At 35.4% G+C, this 15,466-nt stretch overlaps 3 protein-coding genes and 1 long non-coding RNA gene across 5 annotated transcripts; 2 read left to right on the top strand and 2 right to left on the bottom strand.

The window, feature by feature from the left end:
• The first annotated feature begins 765 nt into the window (after positions 1-765).
• Positions 766-15,149, top strand: LOC121729464. The gene is made up of 3 exons (XR_006035974.1): positions 766-884; positions 1,914-1,921; positions 15,139-15,149. It is a non-coding gene; the product is annotated as an uncharacterized LOC121729464 (long non-coding RNA).
• On the bottom strand, positions 8,044-10,661 carry LOC121729459. 2 transcript variants are annotated; one of them, XM_042117981.1, is made up of 2 exons: positions 9,393-10,661; positions 8,044-8,911 (listed from the first exon to the last, which is right to left on the bottom strand). In XM_042117981.1, exons 1-2 carry the CDS (start codon positions 10,578-10,580, stop codon positions 8,885-8,887), a joined length of 1,215 nt encoding a protein of 404 aa, XP_041973915.1. In that variant the 5' UTR covers positions 10,581-10,661; the 3' UTR covers positions 8,044-8,884. The 2 variants fall into 2 exon arrangements, with proteins under 2 accessions (XP_041973915.1, XP_041973916.1); XM_042117982.1 differs by having other exon boundaries at positions 8,044-8,896.
• LOC121729460 lies at positions 11,168-12,030 on the top strand. Its single transcript, XM_042117983.1, has one exon. The coding sequence runs from the start codon at positions 11,333-11,335 to the stop codon at positions 11,975-11,977; it is 645 nt and encodes a 214-aa protein (XP_041973917.1). The 5' UTR covers positions 11,168-11,332; the 3' UTR covers positions 11,978-12,030.
• LOC121729462 (39S ribosomal protein L30, mitochondrial) lies at positions 12,528-13,408 on the bottom strand. Its single transcript, XM_042117986.1, has 3 exons — positions 13,185-13,408; positions 12,929-13,058; positions 12,528-12,854 (listed from the first exon to the last, which is right to left on the bottom strand). The coding sequence occupies exons 1-3, from the start codon at positions 13,295-13,297 to the stop codon at positions 12,558-12,560; spliced, it is 540 nt and encodes a 179-aa protein (XP_041973920.1). The 5' UTR covers positions 13,298-13,408; the 3' UTR covers positions 12,528-12,557.
• Positions 15,150-15,466: the final 317 nt, after the last annotated feature.

Here is a 15,466-nt window from a genome sequence, read left to right as displayed (position 1 = left end):
TTCCTGAGATTAGCGCGTTCAAACAAAAAACAAACAAACTCTTCCGCTTTATAATATTAAATATAGATAGCGCCTTTGGTCATAAAATCTTTCCCATTGATAAAGAGATAAGATGTTTTAATATAGCGCGATAACCGATATCAGTAGTGGATTAATATATGAATTACACTTATACCGATGACATAAACATAGTAAAAGGAGGGGAAGTAAGTTATCTTCATACAAAGGCACCGCGCGCGGCTTATATGTGTGCGCCATAGTATCAATACGTCGCCATGTACGGCACACAACAAAATCTCGGCCAATTTTCCTAGGCTGGTACCGCCGAGATTTTGTTGTGTGCCATACGTGGCGCACACATAAAAGCCGCGGCGATGCCTTTGCAGCTTTGTATGAAGATAACTTACTTCCCCTCCTTTTACTATGACATTAACCTCGTTTCCAGTCGGGAAACCGATCTAACATCTCGAGTAAGCAAAAGTACTCTGTAGGCCGTAGCACAATCCATAGGAGTTTTAAAAATAACATGATAATATTCATGTAAACAAAAAAAACAATATTATATAATTGTTGAACATAGAATAATCAAACATTGTGCCAATAATTCAAAGTTGTGTAAGAGGCTTAGGAACTTAGGGGTGATTAAAATTAAAAAATTCATAGTAATCACATTTTTATCGCAAAGAAAGCTTTTATTTTCAATGTTATTTGCAAAGTATTTAAGTAACTATGTTGTATATTTTGTAATAGGTATATTATCCAAATCTTAAATAAAAAGTTTTATTTCTTGTTGTATTACTTAATAAATTTAATTTGCAACTTTCGGATTTGTCTCGACAGAGATGGTTTTAATTCGTTATATAATGTTTGTTTTATCTTTTAAGGTTGGGTTGCACCAGAGGCGTGGTTAAAGTTAGTTAAGGCTAAATTTAACTATAACCTTAGGGAGTGCCTCCGCTGCCGGCGTAGCCTCCCAAAAATATCAGTAATGGGAACCGGCGGTATACTGCCGGCAGCCGAGATATAAAACAACTGCTGCCGGCGCTGGCACTCAAAATGGGAACCGGTGAAAATGCGTAAACGGCTAGGTTCCAGTGCCCGTAAACAAATTTTAAAAAGAAATAATTATAATCTCAAATATTCGACTTCTTAACCGACTTCCAAAGGTGAAGGTTGTATATTCGGCTGTGGTTAATTCAGTTTTTGTGATTCATTTTCATCTACCTGCCTTAGCCTTACTACCTTTTTTCAGCTACCAAAAAGTAAGATTTTGCGCCACAGTATACCCCGTAGTAAATATACTTCCGAAAGTACTGAATAGAACTCCTTATACATTTTAGAGAGTTTCAGCGTTGTTTAAAGAAGCAATATTATGCTACTATGCAGATCACATTTATCATCATTATCATCACTATCATTAAAATATGCATCCTCACATTTGAACTTAAGTCCTTTAGCTAAAGACTAATGTCTTTGATCATTATTCTGTCATTTGACAAGCGATGTTTGCCGAATAGGCGCCGGAAGCCTATTCGGAAAACATCGCGAGACTTCGGAAAACGGCGCCTCGCCGTCGGCAGTCATTTCGGTAACCGGCGCCGGCAGCAGAAGCACTCCCTTAACCTTAACTTTGACCGGAGAAATCGACAGATGGCAACTGGTCCAAATAGGTTATAAATGAACGTGGGCGGGGGCGCTGCTGGTAAGGGAGAACTGTCAAAAGTGGCGTTTTTGTATGATGACAGCGTTAGTTCCTTTTTTTCGCCACGTGCATTTAAAACCTTGTCGAGCTCTATCGTGTTGGTTAAATATGGCGTCTTGATGGCGTCCATTTTTAACTTTAATCAAAGATTTGACATTTTGCATTGTAGTTAAAGTTATAGTTAAAGTTAGTTGGTGCAACCCAACCTAAGACTGTTATGTGCTTCTACAGAGTGTAACAAAAATAAGTGATAATAATATAATACTTTTCTCATACAAAAGTGAAAAATAATTTAGTCTTTCAGCGCTGCTACTTTCACAGTGAATTCTCTACAAGGAACACGTACACACCACAAAGTATTATCACTTATTTTTGTTACACCCTGTAGATGTATGATCTCTATTATTATAATATTGTATTTTCTATGAGTTGTATGAAAAGCGAAAACATAGTGTATTTTACGTATCACAAACACTTAATTGTTTTAGTAAACTTTATAAAATATACAAAAATTTTATTTCATTGACCAATTAATATTTAACAAACTCAGAAACGAAATTATAGTAATTCACTAATAAAACGCTTACTACTACAGTATTTTCACAATATGCGACAGTCGGCAGCGATAACTATTCGATAAAATGCTCCAAAGTTTTTCGAGTATGTTTTCGCACCTAATACCGTCGTTGTCATTTTGAAACCTAAATAGACTGTCAAAAAAGTGAAGAAATTAAAAAGTGGCAACATCGTAGTGTCATCCCTTTCAAATCAATCTAAGAAAAAAGGGATGACACTAACTACGATGTTCCCACTTTTTAATTTCTTCACTTTTTAACAGACTATACCGCTGATCTAGCGCAAGCGCTTATCCAATGCCATCAAACGATCATCCAATATTTTTAAATAGAGATTCCAAGTAAACTAATAGTCCAATCAGTATAGTAAGTTCACCTCGGAATTCGAGATAGGTACCCTTTTCTTCTTAGATTGATTTGAAAGGGATGACACTACGATGTTGCCACTTTTTAATTTCTTCACTTTGTTGACAGACTTATAATAAGTCTGTATAATTTGACATCCTAAATGTCTCAAAACCCATGGTCCAGTCAACTTAGGCTTAAATTAGGTAAGAATCTCGGAATTCGAGATACCCAGCTGTACCTAAGTCTGTAAATATTTGTATATTAACACCCTAAATGTCTCAAGACCTACATATTATGGTAGGGTGTACGGTGGGTGTACGCAACTCTTTAAAGGACTATGCCCAAAAAACCCATTGTCGATTAAAATAATTTATTATACAGCAAAGTAGACTGTAAATAACAAAGACTTCTATTTAATTTGGTAAAAAGTAGATTGAAATTATGCAATGCATTTTTTTCAAAACCGAAACCGATAATTTGAAAAAGACTTGCAGCTGGGTATCTCGAATTCCGAGATTCTTACCCATGTTGACTGGACCATAAAGTCTTTTTAATACGAGCACGGCCAACGGTGCAACTTGTCTAGTCCACCGACCAACGAATAATATACTCACAAGGAGCTACCGACGGGCGAGTACCGACGCGACGACGCTGCGAACTGCGGTCTGCGAAACCAATGCGAAACAGGGATAGAGCGAGATGCAATTTAACGCATTGTCGTGTGGCAGATGAGACAGAAATCGTTTCGCATTTGTTTCGTCGCGATTTCGTGGCGAACTGCGTCTGTGGACTAGAGGCGTAAGGCCCCATCCCCACTCGCGCGCGAATCGAGCGCGACGACGCGGAATTTCTGCGAAACGTGAGTGTGGATCCGGTTCGCATACTTTTCGCACTTCGCGGCTGGTTCCCCGACCGCATCCCCACTCGCGTGTTACGTAGTATATGACATTCTCTTTGCCCCTCGCGCGCGAACCGTGCGCGACGCCGCGAAATACCTGCGAAGCATGAGTGAGAGATCCGATTCGCATATGTTTCGCACTTTGCGGCCCGTTCCCCGATTGTTGTCGGTTTTCTGTCCCGCGACAAAGAGATTTTTTTTAAATCTTTATTTTAATAAGGGCTTTTGCCATACAAGATATGCCAGCATTGTTTAGTGAATAGAATATAATTAATCCTACTTTATACTTTATTACTTTATATACTTTATCCTACTTCCTACTAATATTATAAAGGCGAAAGTTTGTTTCGATATATAGATGTATGGATGTATGGATATGTGGATGTGTGGATGTATGGATGTATGGATGTTTGTTACTCTTTCACGCAAAAACTACTGAATGGATTTTAATAAAACTTTACAATAATATAGCTTATACATCAGAATAACACATAGGCTATAATTTTAACCGACTTTCAAAATGGGGAGGTGTTATGTTCGTTTTCTTATGTTCAACGATAACTCCGCCGTTTGTTAACCGATTTTCAAAATTTTTCTTTTGGTATATAGGGTATCATCCCAATTTGGTATTATATTCACAAAAGTGGTGATCTGATGCTGGGAGCCATGACTAATCGAGGGAACTCCTTAAAATTTATATGGAAACATTTGTGGTGACTTCGGTTTCGTGGGAAGTAGTCTAAGCATATGCAATCAACAAGTAAGATTTTGCACCAAGGTATACCATGATTAGATTGGGAAGGTGCTGAGAGAACTCCTTTGCATTGCTTTAAGAACGGAAAGCATATGCTACTATGCAAATTACATTCATCATCACTACCCTATATGTACCAATGGGTCTTAATAGGCTCATAATCATGGGATGCATAAGTTATATGCATCCCATGATTATGAGCCTATTAAGACCCATTGGTACTTTTCATAGTCATTTAGATCAATATTCGATTTTGTCAAGCGATTTAAAAAATATTTATTTGTTTGATTGAACACGTTAATCATAGGAATTACTGGTCCGATAAAAAAATATTTTAGTGTTAGATAGCTCATTTATCAAAGAAGGCTATAGGCTATTTTATCACGCAAACTATTAGGATAGAAGAAACAGAGGAAATGTGGTTAAAACGGAAAATTATTAGCAAGGGTTTATCTCACGAACAACTAAAGCAATTTTGTATGTTATTTGGCACAGATATAGAGTAAACTACGTGAAGAGAGATAAGCTATTTTGTTGCGAAAAAATGTACGATTTCCGTAAAATTCCTAATAATTTACGCGAGCGAAGCCGCATGGGACATCTAGTTTATAATATAAAGTAAGATAAATTTGGCTCAAGGGCGCAAACTATAGTGCGTCAAGAAAGTGAAGAAATTAAAAAGTGGCAACATTGCGAACATGTCGCGAACTTTGCGAGTGTGGATCAGTAAATTTGGCAGAATGCGCGATCCGCGGCGCGATGCGCGCCGCGATTCGCGGCGCACTGTCGCGCGCGAGTGTGGATCGGCAGTAAGGGAAGATTTATGTTAAAGGGCCCATTCACGGCAGGACTGCACGGCAGTCCTGCAGTGAATGGGCCTCACTGATTGGTTCACACTCGGTGTTGCCGGCCGGAAATCATCAGGCCCATTCACGGCAGGACTGCCGTGCAGTCCTGCCGTGAATGGGCCTTTTTAGTGAGACAACGTACATCAAAGATATTTTACTTCTAGATGAATAGCGATGACGTCACGAATTGTTAGAAAGTGATAGCTCAATACAAATTAACTACTGTATAAAAGAGACGCATGACTTTTTTTTGTCCCTTCGGTATGGCCGGGTTTTTTGTTTGGCAACTGTGTTCCTGTGATTTTTAATTGTTTTTTGTGTTAAAGTGAAAAAGGAGCATTTAAAAGAGTTATTAAATAACTTGACCGTAAATTTGAAGCCTAATATATAATATATAAATGAGAGAGAGATGCCACTGTTCCGTCCCTTTCTCGTACGTTACTTCGTCCAATCGCGTCGATTCTCCTCTCTGGAACCCGCCTCTCCCCCCACCACCACCGGCAGCAGCAAGATTGCTTGCGCACGGGCTTGACTCATTGACGTCGTTGTTCCCGTCCTGACAAAACGTTATCATAATCGTATGTTAGAAAAATTAGTTAAGGAAGTCGCTGAATTAAAGAAGTCCCTAGAACCACGGGCAAGTGATTTAGATCGTAGGTCATTTTCCGGCGATAGTATCGATGACACTGTAAGTAAGCAGCTGTATAGCCCATCAAAAAAGTCACGACATTAATAGAGTCGCCACTTGTTTCCGGTGTGGCCTCTTATGGTCACACTGTATCCAGTCACTATAAAAGATTTTGATACTTTATATTAAATACAGTTTAAAAACACTTTGTAAATATTATGATTTATATATATTATGTAGTTTAGAAAATTTGAAATGATTATGATGTAGTTATATTGTGTGTTTAATTTACGACATTACAAGAAACAATCTAATCTATGTAAAGTACCTACCTATTACAATCTTTGTATATGTCATAGTCTGTCTCTGTCAAGAAAGTGAAGAAATTAAAAAGTGGCAACATCGTAGTGTCATCCCTTTCAAATCAATCTAAGAAATAATCGGTCAAGTGCAAGTCGGACTTTGCCAAACACACACAAAAGTGATCGATAAAATCATCACCTGATGGCTTATGATGATGATGGAATAAGTGCATAAAAAGTGTATATTATTACTGTGAAACATGAATTTTCAACAAGAAGTTACAGTACATTCAGTATCACATATACTTTTTAGTTAGTCAACTCTAACTAAAAACGTCTCGAGTCTCGACCATCACGAGACATGCAATATTTTAAATCTTTTTCGAACATTTAATTGAATAAAAATTTCATGAATTATTTTGAATTATCGGCAGAATTTACCCGAGACTTAGGGAAATATTTTTAAGGTAGCTGTTAAGTAGTATAATAGTTATTAGGAAAATAAGTAAGCGGTTAGGCAAGATGAAAAACTATATTCTGTACATACCAAATGTCATTGCAATAGAAGGACAACTACAGACTAGAGACTTGACAATCTAACTTTTTAAGTTTGACACTAGTTGTCTATACTTTACATCTCCCTTTCTATGCAGACAAAAATTATAATTAGTTTACTAACATAGTAACAGTAATAATAGAATAAATTGCACAGCCCAACTAGATACCATATGTATCTTACATAATGAACTAGTAATTATAAACTTAGGTGCTATGATTATAATTAAATATTAAGTTTATTTATTGGCTTGATGATTCTACCAAATCTTGACATTCTTGGTGCAATCACTGGTTGAGGCAAATTTGAATTATTTGTATGATCAGGGTTATTCATTATAGAACTTGTTGATGCTGGGGGTGAGCTAGTGATTGGTGGTAATTGTTCTTGTGCTGGGGCCTGTTGTAAAGCTGGTTCATCAGCATGGACGGTTTCAGGTATTACTACTCTGTTGCTGGGTATGTCTGCTTGTGTCTTATGCAGGTGGCTTAAATTTCTTCTTAGTATTTGTCCTTTGTCTGTTTCAATGATTACAGATCTTGGTAGACCTTCAGGCTTACTCACCACAGTGGCCCCTTCCCAGTGACGATGAGAGACTTTATGTCGGACTTTGTCATTAACTTCTATAGTATCTGGCTGTTTGGTATGCTTATTACTGTATCGGGTTTGTTCCTCTCTTAGTCGTTTCAGTTCGGCTGTAACTCCTTGTATTATTTTTGGTTTTAAATTTTTGTCAAGGGTGGGTATTGGAGATCTAGTAATTCTGCTGTATAATCGTTGGTTTGGTGAACCTAAAATATCATTTCTTGGTGTGTTTCTCCAGTTTAACAAAGCTAGTTGAACATCCGACTTGTCAATGCTGCATTTTCTTAGCATATTCTTGGCTGTTTGAACTGCCTTTTCAGCGAGCCCATTGCCTTGATGGTGATGTGGACTGGATGTGACATGATTAAATCTCCATTCTCTTTGAAAGATCTTGAACTCTTGAGACAAGTATTGTGTTCCATTATCAGTTTGCAGCTCTTCTGGCACTCCATGCACAGCAAACCATCTTTTTAGTTGTTCAATTACTTCATATGATGACTGACCTTTTAGCTGATGAAAATCTAAGAATCCAGAGTAACTGTCACAGATTACTAGGTAAGTTTTTCCTTTTAACTCAAATAAATCTGATGCAACTATTTGCCATGGAAGTGTAGGGATCTTTTTAATTAGTACTATATCTTTAATGTTATCTCTCTGAGTTTGTTCACAGACAGAGCAGGTTTTAACTAGTCTTATGACATCGTCATATTGTCCTTTCCAGTAAAGAAATTGCCGTGCTCTTCTTAAACAGCTATTTATACCTAGATGTCCTTGATGAATATTCTTTAACATTTTAGCAATCTGTGATTTTGGTACTATTATTTTATTTCCTTTGAATATTATTCCGTTGAGATAGCTTAAGTCTTCTTTAAAGTTAAAATAATGTCGTAGTTCGGTAGGCAGATCATTGACTTTTTCTGGGAATCCTTGTATTATTGTTTTTAGAAGTAACTGTAAGTGTGGATCTTCCTTAGTAGCTGTAATTAACTCTTCTTTAGCGTTTAATGACATAGGTAGTATAACTGCAATTTTCAAATTGTCTTCTTGTTCATATTTCAGATTAGATGTATCGCAATCTCGACTGAGGAGATCTGCTAAGGGTATTTCTGTTCCTTTTTTAAATATAACCTTTGGCGAGTATGGTGCAAGATTGAATATTATGCGTTGCAGTCTCGCTGGAGCAGATTGTATATTTTTTTTAAAGATTGTCTCAAGTGGCTTATGGTCTGATTCCACTGTCAGTTCTTTGCCATATACATATTCATGAAACTTCTTACATCCGAACAGTATAGCAAGTGCTTCTTTCTCAATCTGTGGATAATTCTGTTCTGTTTTAGTCAGCGCTCTTGCACCATAGGCTATTGGTTGTCCTTCTTGAAGAAGTGCTGCTCCAAGGTTTCTTGAACTTGCATCTACAGTTAGTGTTACTGGTTTGTTAACATCATATAGTTTCAATACTGGAGGACTCTGTAAAACATGTTTTATTTTGTTCAGAGCTTCTTCTTGATGGGCTTCCCATGTGAAGATTGTATTCTTGTGTAGCAAATCTCTTAATGGATCTGTCAATTCTGACATGTTTTGAATAAATTTGTTTAGATACGTAATCATCCCTAGTAGTCTCTGTAGCTCAGTTTTATTTGTTGGTGTTTTTATTTCTTGAATGGCTTTTACTTTTTCAGGGTCTGCTTCTAGTCCATTTTCTGAAACAATGTGCCCTAAAAATTTAATTCTTTGTGATTCAAAAATGCACTTATCTTTATTCAGTTTGAAACCGGCTGCTTTCAATGTTTTTATGACTTCACAAACAGTTTTGTTGAGTTCTTCTCTGGATTTTGAATGAATAAATATATCATCGATGGACACTCTGACATTTTTGAATTTACTGAGCAAATTAGTTAATATTTCTTGAAATATTTCAGGTGCTGACGACACTCCAAAAGGGAGTCTTTTGTAAGAATATCTTCCCCATGGGGTAGCAAAAGTTAGTATTTTTTGTGTTCTTTCGGAAAGTTTTATTTGCCAGAATCCTTTTGTACAATCTAATAATGCAAAGAACTTAGAACCTTTAATATCAGCTGAAATTTCTTCTATAGTAGTAAGTGGGAAGTGACGTCTCAGAATGTTTTTGTTTATATCAGATGGGTCTATACAGATTCTTAATTTGCCTTTTTGTCTGACAATTACAATAGGACTCACCGCAGGAGTAGGCTCCTTCTGTGGCTTTATGACATCTAACTTCACCATTCTGTCGAGTTCTTGCTTCACCTCATCTCTTATGGCATGTGGAATACGTCTTGGTGGTATGATTTCGAGTTTTGGGTTCTCTATAAGATCAATATCATACTCATAATCTTTATAACAGCCTAAACCGTTGAACACATCATCTTCGCATTCACTTTCCTTCAATGTTTTGACTCTAGCGATTAATTCCAATTTTTCACAGGTATCTAGTCCTAGAATTGGTATAACTTTTTCTTGTACTACTTTGAATGTAATGTTACTTTCTTCATTTTTGATTGTACACAATAGCTCCACTTCACCCAAAACTGCCAGTCTATCTTCAGTGTAGCTTATTAAATTTTTAGTGCGGCTTGGTTTTAGCTTTGCCTTTATTTTGTCTATCAAGTGTCTCGGTAACACATTGCATTGTGCTCCTGTATCTAGTTTGGCTGTAAATTGCACATTACCAACTTGTATCTTTTCTGTCCAGTCTTTATTTCCGCCAGCATTTATAGCTGATATGTATACCTCATCTTCAGAACTAATTGAGCTTTCTTCTACTGCATTCACTCTATTTTTCTGTTTAATCTGATATTTTTTTTGTGTATGGCACATCTTGGCAAAATGTCCATTTTTATTGCATTTTGCACATGGTTTATTAAAAGCTGGGCATTCTCTGCTTTTATGGTTTGTACCGCATCTTTTGCAGTCAAAATATTCATTTTGCTTATTTCTGAGACTTTTGTTTTTCAGTGATAAGACTTTATTTTTACCTTCGAACTCGTCCAGTTGTTTTGTGGCTTCTTCACAAGTTTTACATATTGCTATAGCTTTTGTCAAGTTTAGTTTGTCTTCTGTCAACAATTTCTCTCTTATCTGATTTGATCTAATTCCAAATACTATTTTGTCTTTTAGCATTTCGTCAAGTAAATTGTCAAACTCACATTTGCTTGCTTGAGTTTTTATTCTGGTTAAAAATTCGTTAAAGTGTTCATCTTCGTTTTGTTCGATCTTGAAAAATATGTACCTCTCGAATGATATATTTGTTTTAGGTGTGAAATATTCCCCAAACCTTTCTTTTATAATTTTGAGGTTATTTTTATTTGCGTCGCTAAGATTGAAGCTGTTGTAGATTTCGATCGCGTCTGGGCCTATTACTGCCATAAATGTAGCTGCCTGGACTTCGGCTGGTTTTTTATCGAGTTGAATAGCAATTGCATACCATTCGAACTGTTGTAACCACTTTTTCCATGGCGTCGACTTGTCCGAGTCAATTTGTAGGCTAGCAGGCGGCTTTATTCCGGATACGGTATCGTTCGTAGCCATTTTACAACTTTCTCACATATATTCCTTTTTTTTTTTTCACGTTATATACTTATTCTGACACCATGTTAAGTAGTATAATAGTTAATAGGAAAATAAGTAAGCGGTTAGGCAAGATGAAAAACTATATTCTGTACATACCAAATGTCATTGCAATAGAAGGACAACTACAGACTAGAGACTTGACAATCTAACTTTTTAAGTTTGACACTAGTTGTCTATACTTTACAGTAGCAACACAGTAGTGTTGAAGCGAGAAGCACTGTAGTGGCCACGCCAGTATATATTATGTCTATGGGCCACGCTATCACACTATCTCATTCACTATCTAGTAGTAAAATATCTTTGACGTATGTACATACAAAAAATATTAAAAAAAGCAAGTCAGCTGTTCCTTCTGTCAAGTTCTATCAATTGTCAAATGTTCGATGGTTATTTCAAAATTTATAACCTCAAAAAAATTGTTAATGGTTTTTTAGCATTACATAAATGCATAAGCCGCGAAAAATCTTAATAAATGGATGAAATTTAAGACTACAAGGATTGAAAATTTATCCAATCAGTTCTAAAGTGAAACAAAATAGCATTACAATATGTACATGATTAGAATATTAAGACCGCTTCAATATCAGTATTTTCTAAATTTTCGCGACATAAGACTAATATCGCACCACACACAGAGATTTTCAGAAGTCGAAGAAAGATATAGACAACGAGATGGGATGTCACGTCGCTGGAATTTAATATATAAAGCGCCAATGGAAGGCACACTGAAATATACATCATCTTATCTAACCTTCTCAACAGTGTCAGTTGCTTTGGGTTCGCTTTATTATGCCGCATTTATGTTTGACCCGCTGACTATGAACGATCCTGTAGTGGTCGGTGATAACGTTGTGATAGTCAGTGACATAACAGAAGCAGGAATATATTTAGGAGCCTTCTTTTTATTTCATACTGCCATCAAAGTATTATTATCCAAATATGTAGTAAGAATGTACAAGGATGGTGATAATTATGTTGCCATATTCAATGGTCATTGGCATAATCAAATTAAAAAACACAAATTTCATCTTAACGAGTTTGAAAAGTTGAACCCCACTTATGTTGTAACTTGGGGAGATGCAAGATACGGCCTTGGTAAAAAACATGGAATATTGTTAGACAACTATTTCAAAACACCTGAATATTTAAACATCTTACTGTACAAAAGGAAAACTGATCCAGAAGATGAATAATCTTATTTATTTTATAGATACTTACATAATATAATAAAATAATTACTTTTACATTATTATGTTTCATTAAAAATTATCTGAATAGTCTAGTCAAAGTTTATAAAAAGAAATCGGCCAAGTGCGAGTTTGTTGTATGGGAGCCCCCCTTAAATATTTATTTTATTTTTAGTATTTGTTGTTATAGTGGCAATAGAAATACACAATCTATGAAAATTTTAGAAGTTTGGCTATAGCGGTTCTTGAGTTACAGCCTGGAGACAGACGGACAGACATTGAAGTTTCAGTAATAGGGTCCCGTTTTTACCCTTTGGGTATGGAACCCTACAAAACACAAACTCCAAGCAATGAATCCTCTCCACTCAAAGGTATTTTTTGGGTTTATCATAAATTTTGTTGGGTTTTATTAACCCATCACCAGTGAGCGAGACACAATAGAATAACAGATTTCCTAGAAACCACGATCGAAGGATTAATAGAATCATAAAGTTAATAACAAAATGGGAAAATTACTTTTAAAAAGAATAAATCTTTATATTACATTGTTTATTTAATTAAACTAAAAACTACAACAATCGTTAAATTAGAATCCTCCACCAAATGGAACATCCCACTTCCGCCTGGAGTCCTTTTTAATTGTTGTTGAATCCATTTTTTTGGGATCAGATTCAAATGCCTCCAAGGCTTTAACTTGCTCTGGGTGTGGTTGTAAAGTTTTAGTCACTAAACATGTCCCATTCTCTTTAAGAATTGTATGATTGATGTCTTCTGCAGTTGGTTCCCCATAAGGGAATGTAATTGGTGTAATTTTTATCAAGTGTTTTATCTTCCATAATTTTGCATTGGTGTCTGGTGTATTTTTAACAATAGTTACGCGAGCCTAAAATGGTAATAAAATTTTAATTCAATTAAAAAGGAACACACAATGACATGGTAAAAGTGAAAAATACTTACATCTTCATCAATTTTAAGGTGTCTTAATATTTTGGTGTAAAACCAAGGTGTGCCCTTTACTGGTTTTATTCGTTCTACTCTAAAAAGTTTCGAGGGATTCGTTATTTCTTGTTCTTTCTCATTTGGAAACCTGAAATTTTTTTTTTACAAGTGAAACAAGATTTCCAGGAGATACTACTAATAATAATTATAAAACCTCTTTCTTTGTTTGCGTACGAGACCGTCAAGGAGAGAATACTGTAATAATATTTATTACCTGGGGTAGTATTTGATGCCTCCGGGATAAATAACTGCACCTGGATGTCTATAACCTTTAAATCTACAGGATATAGATAAAGTTTTAAATGTTTTAAGCAGTTCCTTGTTCATTTTATAAAACGAATGTGGGGATTAACTCTTGTTATTGAAATGTGTTTTATAATATAATTGTATCGATAAAAGTAAATTATATATTAAAATCAAAATAATCTGAGAATTCTGAAATTTCAAATTGATCCTATTTTGACTTTGACATATTTTTTTGTTGGCATTTGGCATTGACACCGGGGGTGTACTTTATGTTTGCCACATACAAAGTAGTCAAAAAAGTCATTAAATTAAAAAGTGGCAACATCGTAGTGTCATCCCTTTTTTCTTAGATTGATTTGAAAGAGATGACACTACGATGTTGCCACTTATTATTTTCATGACTTTTTTGACAGACTGTACCTAATTTTCATCAGTATATTATAAGTTTATGCATTTTGTAGCCTTTTGGTGCACTTTTTTTGACGGAGTTACTCTTCCTTAGTTTTATTATTCGTAGTGGTTTATAATATCAGATCGTGCACTCACGATGCATTGCATAGACTGATTACTGATGATCTGCATACTATGCAGATCTCAAACTATTCAGTCTGAGAATATAATATTTACCTACCAGTGTGGAGGTAATAGGAATTATTTAAAGACTGACTTACCGTGACCGTTTATTGTAGGTGAGTTACAATTTTGCGAGCTTTAAGACCCAGTTTCATCAAGCAATGTTAAATAAATAATGGTTTGTTAAATCAGTTAACGACCTGTTAGAGCTATCGAGCGTTCCACCATGCCCTAATGTCATGTTAAATCACCTAACACGGTGTTAAATTTAATTCCTGCTATGGAGGTCCGTTAAATATTTAAAAGGCTGTTATATGAGTCAAAATAACAACTTTCAAAGACAATAATATGCAATATCAATAAAAGAATCTGTTTTGACTTTTGAGTCTTTCCGTCATGTTTCCGCTACGTCCTTATTATTAATTATTTTCATAGTTATGAATAATTACTTATTTTCACTTTGTCAAAAATTCAGCCTTCGGATTTTCCTTGACATTGCAAATATACTAACTTGTACCAAAATTACCAAACCGAAATAAGTAAATAAAAGTTTGTATTATGATTCATGTTTTCAGCTTTGACAGATAACAATTATTAACCTGGTAAATTAAGAAGAACTATTATAGCGTAACAAATGTACGCGATCAGTGATATTTTAATTTGGTCGCATTATCTACTATTATACTATGATTATACTACTATGGAAGAAAGTGACACATTGCAGCAAACATGTCGTATTAACAGTCTGTTTAATTTTCTAAGGTCCGTTAAGTAATGCCTTGTTAGGATTTAACAAGCAGAGGTTGGTGAAATTGGGTCAGCGAAGTGTATTCCTAATTACAAAAAGGTGACTATTTATATAAAGTTGATGTTTAGTCATTCCTGTACAAATTGGGAATGGTGCCGCGGCCTAGAATCCTAGATGATGAGACCTAGATGATGCAAGTTGCAACCATGAGTGACAAATAATAATTTGTTAACTATATTATAATTTATAACTTAATTTAAATTAAACAATAATATGTAGGCACAAAATATATTATACAAAGGTTGAACATGTTTTTCAATGTAGGGACTTGGTTAATAAATAATAACGTATGCCGCGGCCGCATATGCGTAGTGCTTCGCGGTAAAACCGATACTATTGGACGATCTGCGAGCTTCGGATGATAGACGCAGGTGCGGCTGAGCCGTTATAAAAATATTTTTTTATGTTAAAAAAAAAGAAAATGTCAATATTTTTTTAAGCTGTTATTTGGAGTTTTGCCGGGAATGTGAAAGAGTGATGTTGTGATTTTGTATTATTTTCCTAAAATTGTATATGGGTTTTTAATGTGTAATATTGGTAGGATATTATTATTAACTATTAGATAGGTATTCGTTATCGTGCACAAGTGTAAGAAAGTGATGTAATATCCAGAAACATGCTCTTTTGTGTTTCCTCCAAAACTCCATCGAAAGTTTCAGTAAAGCCACCACCGTACCACCACCGAAACGACCGACTTAATTTCTTGACTGTTAGGACATTGACTAGACTTTAGACCTGACTGATCTGATGATAAAGAAAAAATTGTATTAATAAAGAATATAATTGTTTTCCCGCTATAATATATTAAACTCGACACTGGCCATGGTTATGATATAGCCGAAGTGCCATTATAAGAAAAAAAAGCTGTC

The sequence above is a fragment of the Aricia agestis genome, chromosome 8 (assembly GCF_905147365.1).
Source record: "Aricia agestis chromosome 8, ilAriAges1.1, whole genome shotgun sequence".
Classification (NCBI taxonomy): domain Eukaryota; kingdom Metazoa; phylum Arthropoda; class Insecta; order Lepidoptera; family Lycaenidae; genus Aricia; species Aricia agestis.
The sequence above is the reverse complement of the archived record's forward strand: the minus strand, read 5'-3'. Positions and strand labels throughout refer to the sequence as shown.

Excerpts from the sequence above, each read along its gene's own strand:
- LOC121729462 (XM_042117986.1), bottom strand. The coding sequence starts at position 13,297 with ATGAACAAGGAACTGCTTAAAACATTTAAAACTTTATCTATATCCTGT. Across the intron at positions 13,059-13,184 it reads GGCATCAAATACTACCCCAG|GTTTCCAAATGAGAAAGAAC; the intron begins GTAATAAATATT and ends AAAAAATTTCAG. Across the intron at positions 12,855-12,928 it reads ACCTTAAAATTGATGAAGAT|GCTCGCGTAACTATTGTTAA; the intron begins GTAAGTATTTTT and ends TTACCATTTTAG.
- LOC121729459 (XM_042117981.1), bottom strand. The coding sequence starts at position 10,580 with ATGGCAGTAATAGGCCCAGACGCGATCGAAATCTACAACAGCTTCAAT. Across the intron at positions 8,912-9,392 it reads AGAAGGAGCCTACTCCTGCG|GGCACATTGTTTCAGAAAAT; the intron begins GTGAGTCCTATT and ends TTAAATTTTTAG.
- LOC121729460 (XM_042117983.1), top strand. The coding sequence starts at position 11,333 with ATGTACATGATTAGAATATTAAGACCGCTTCAATATCAGTATTTTCTA.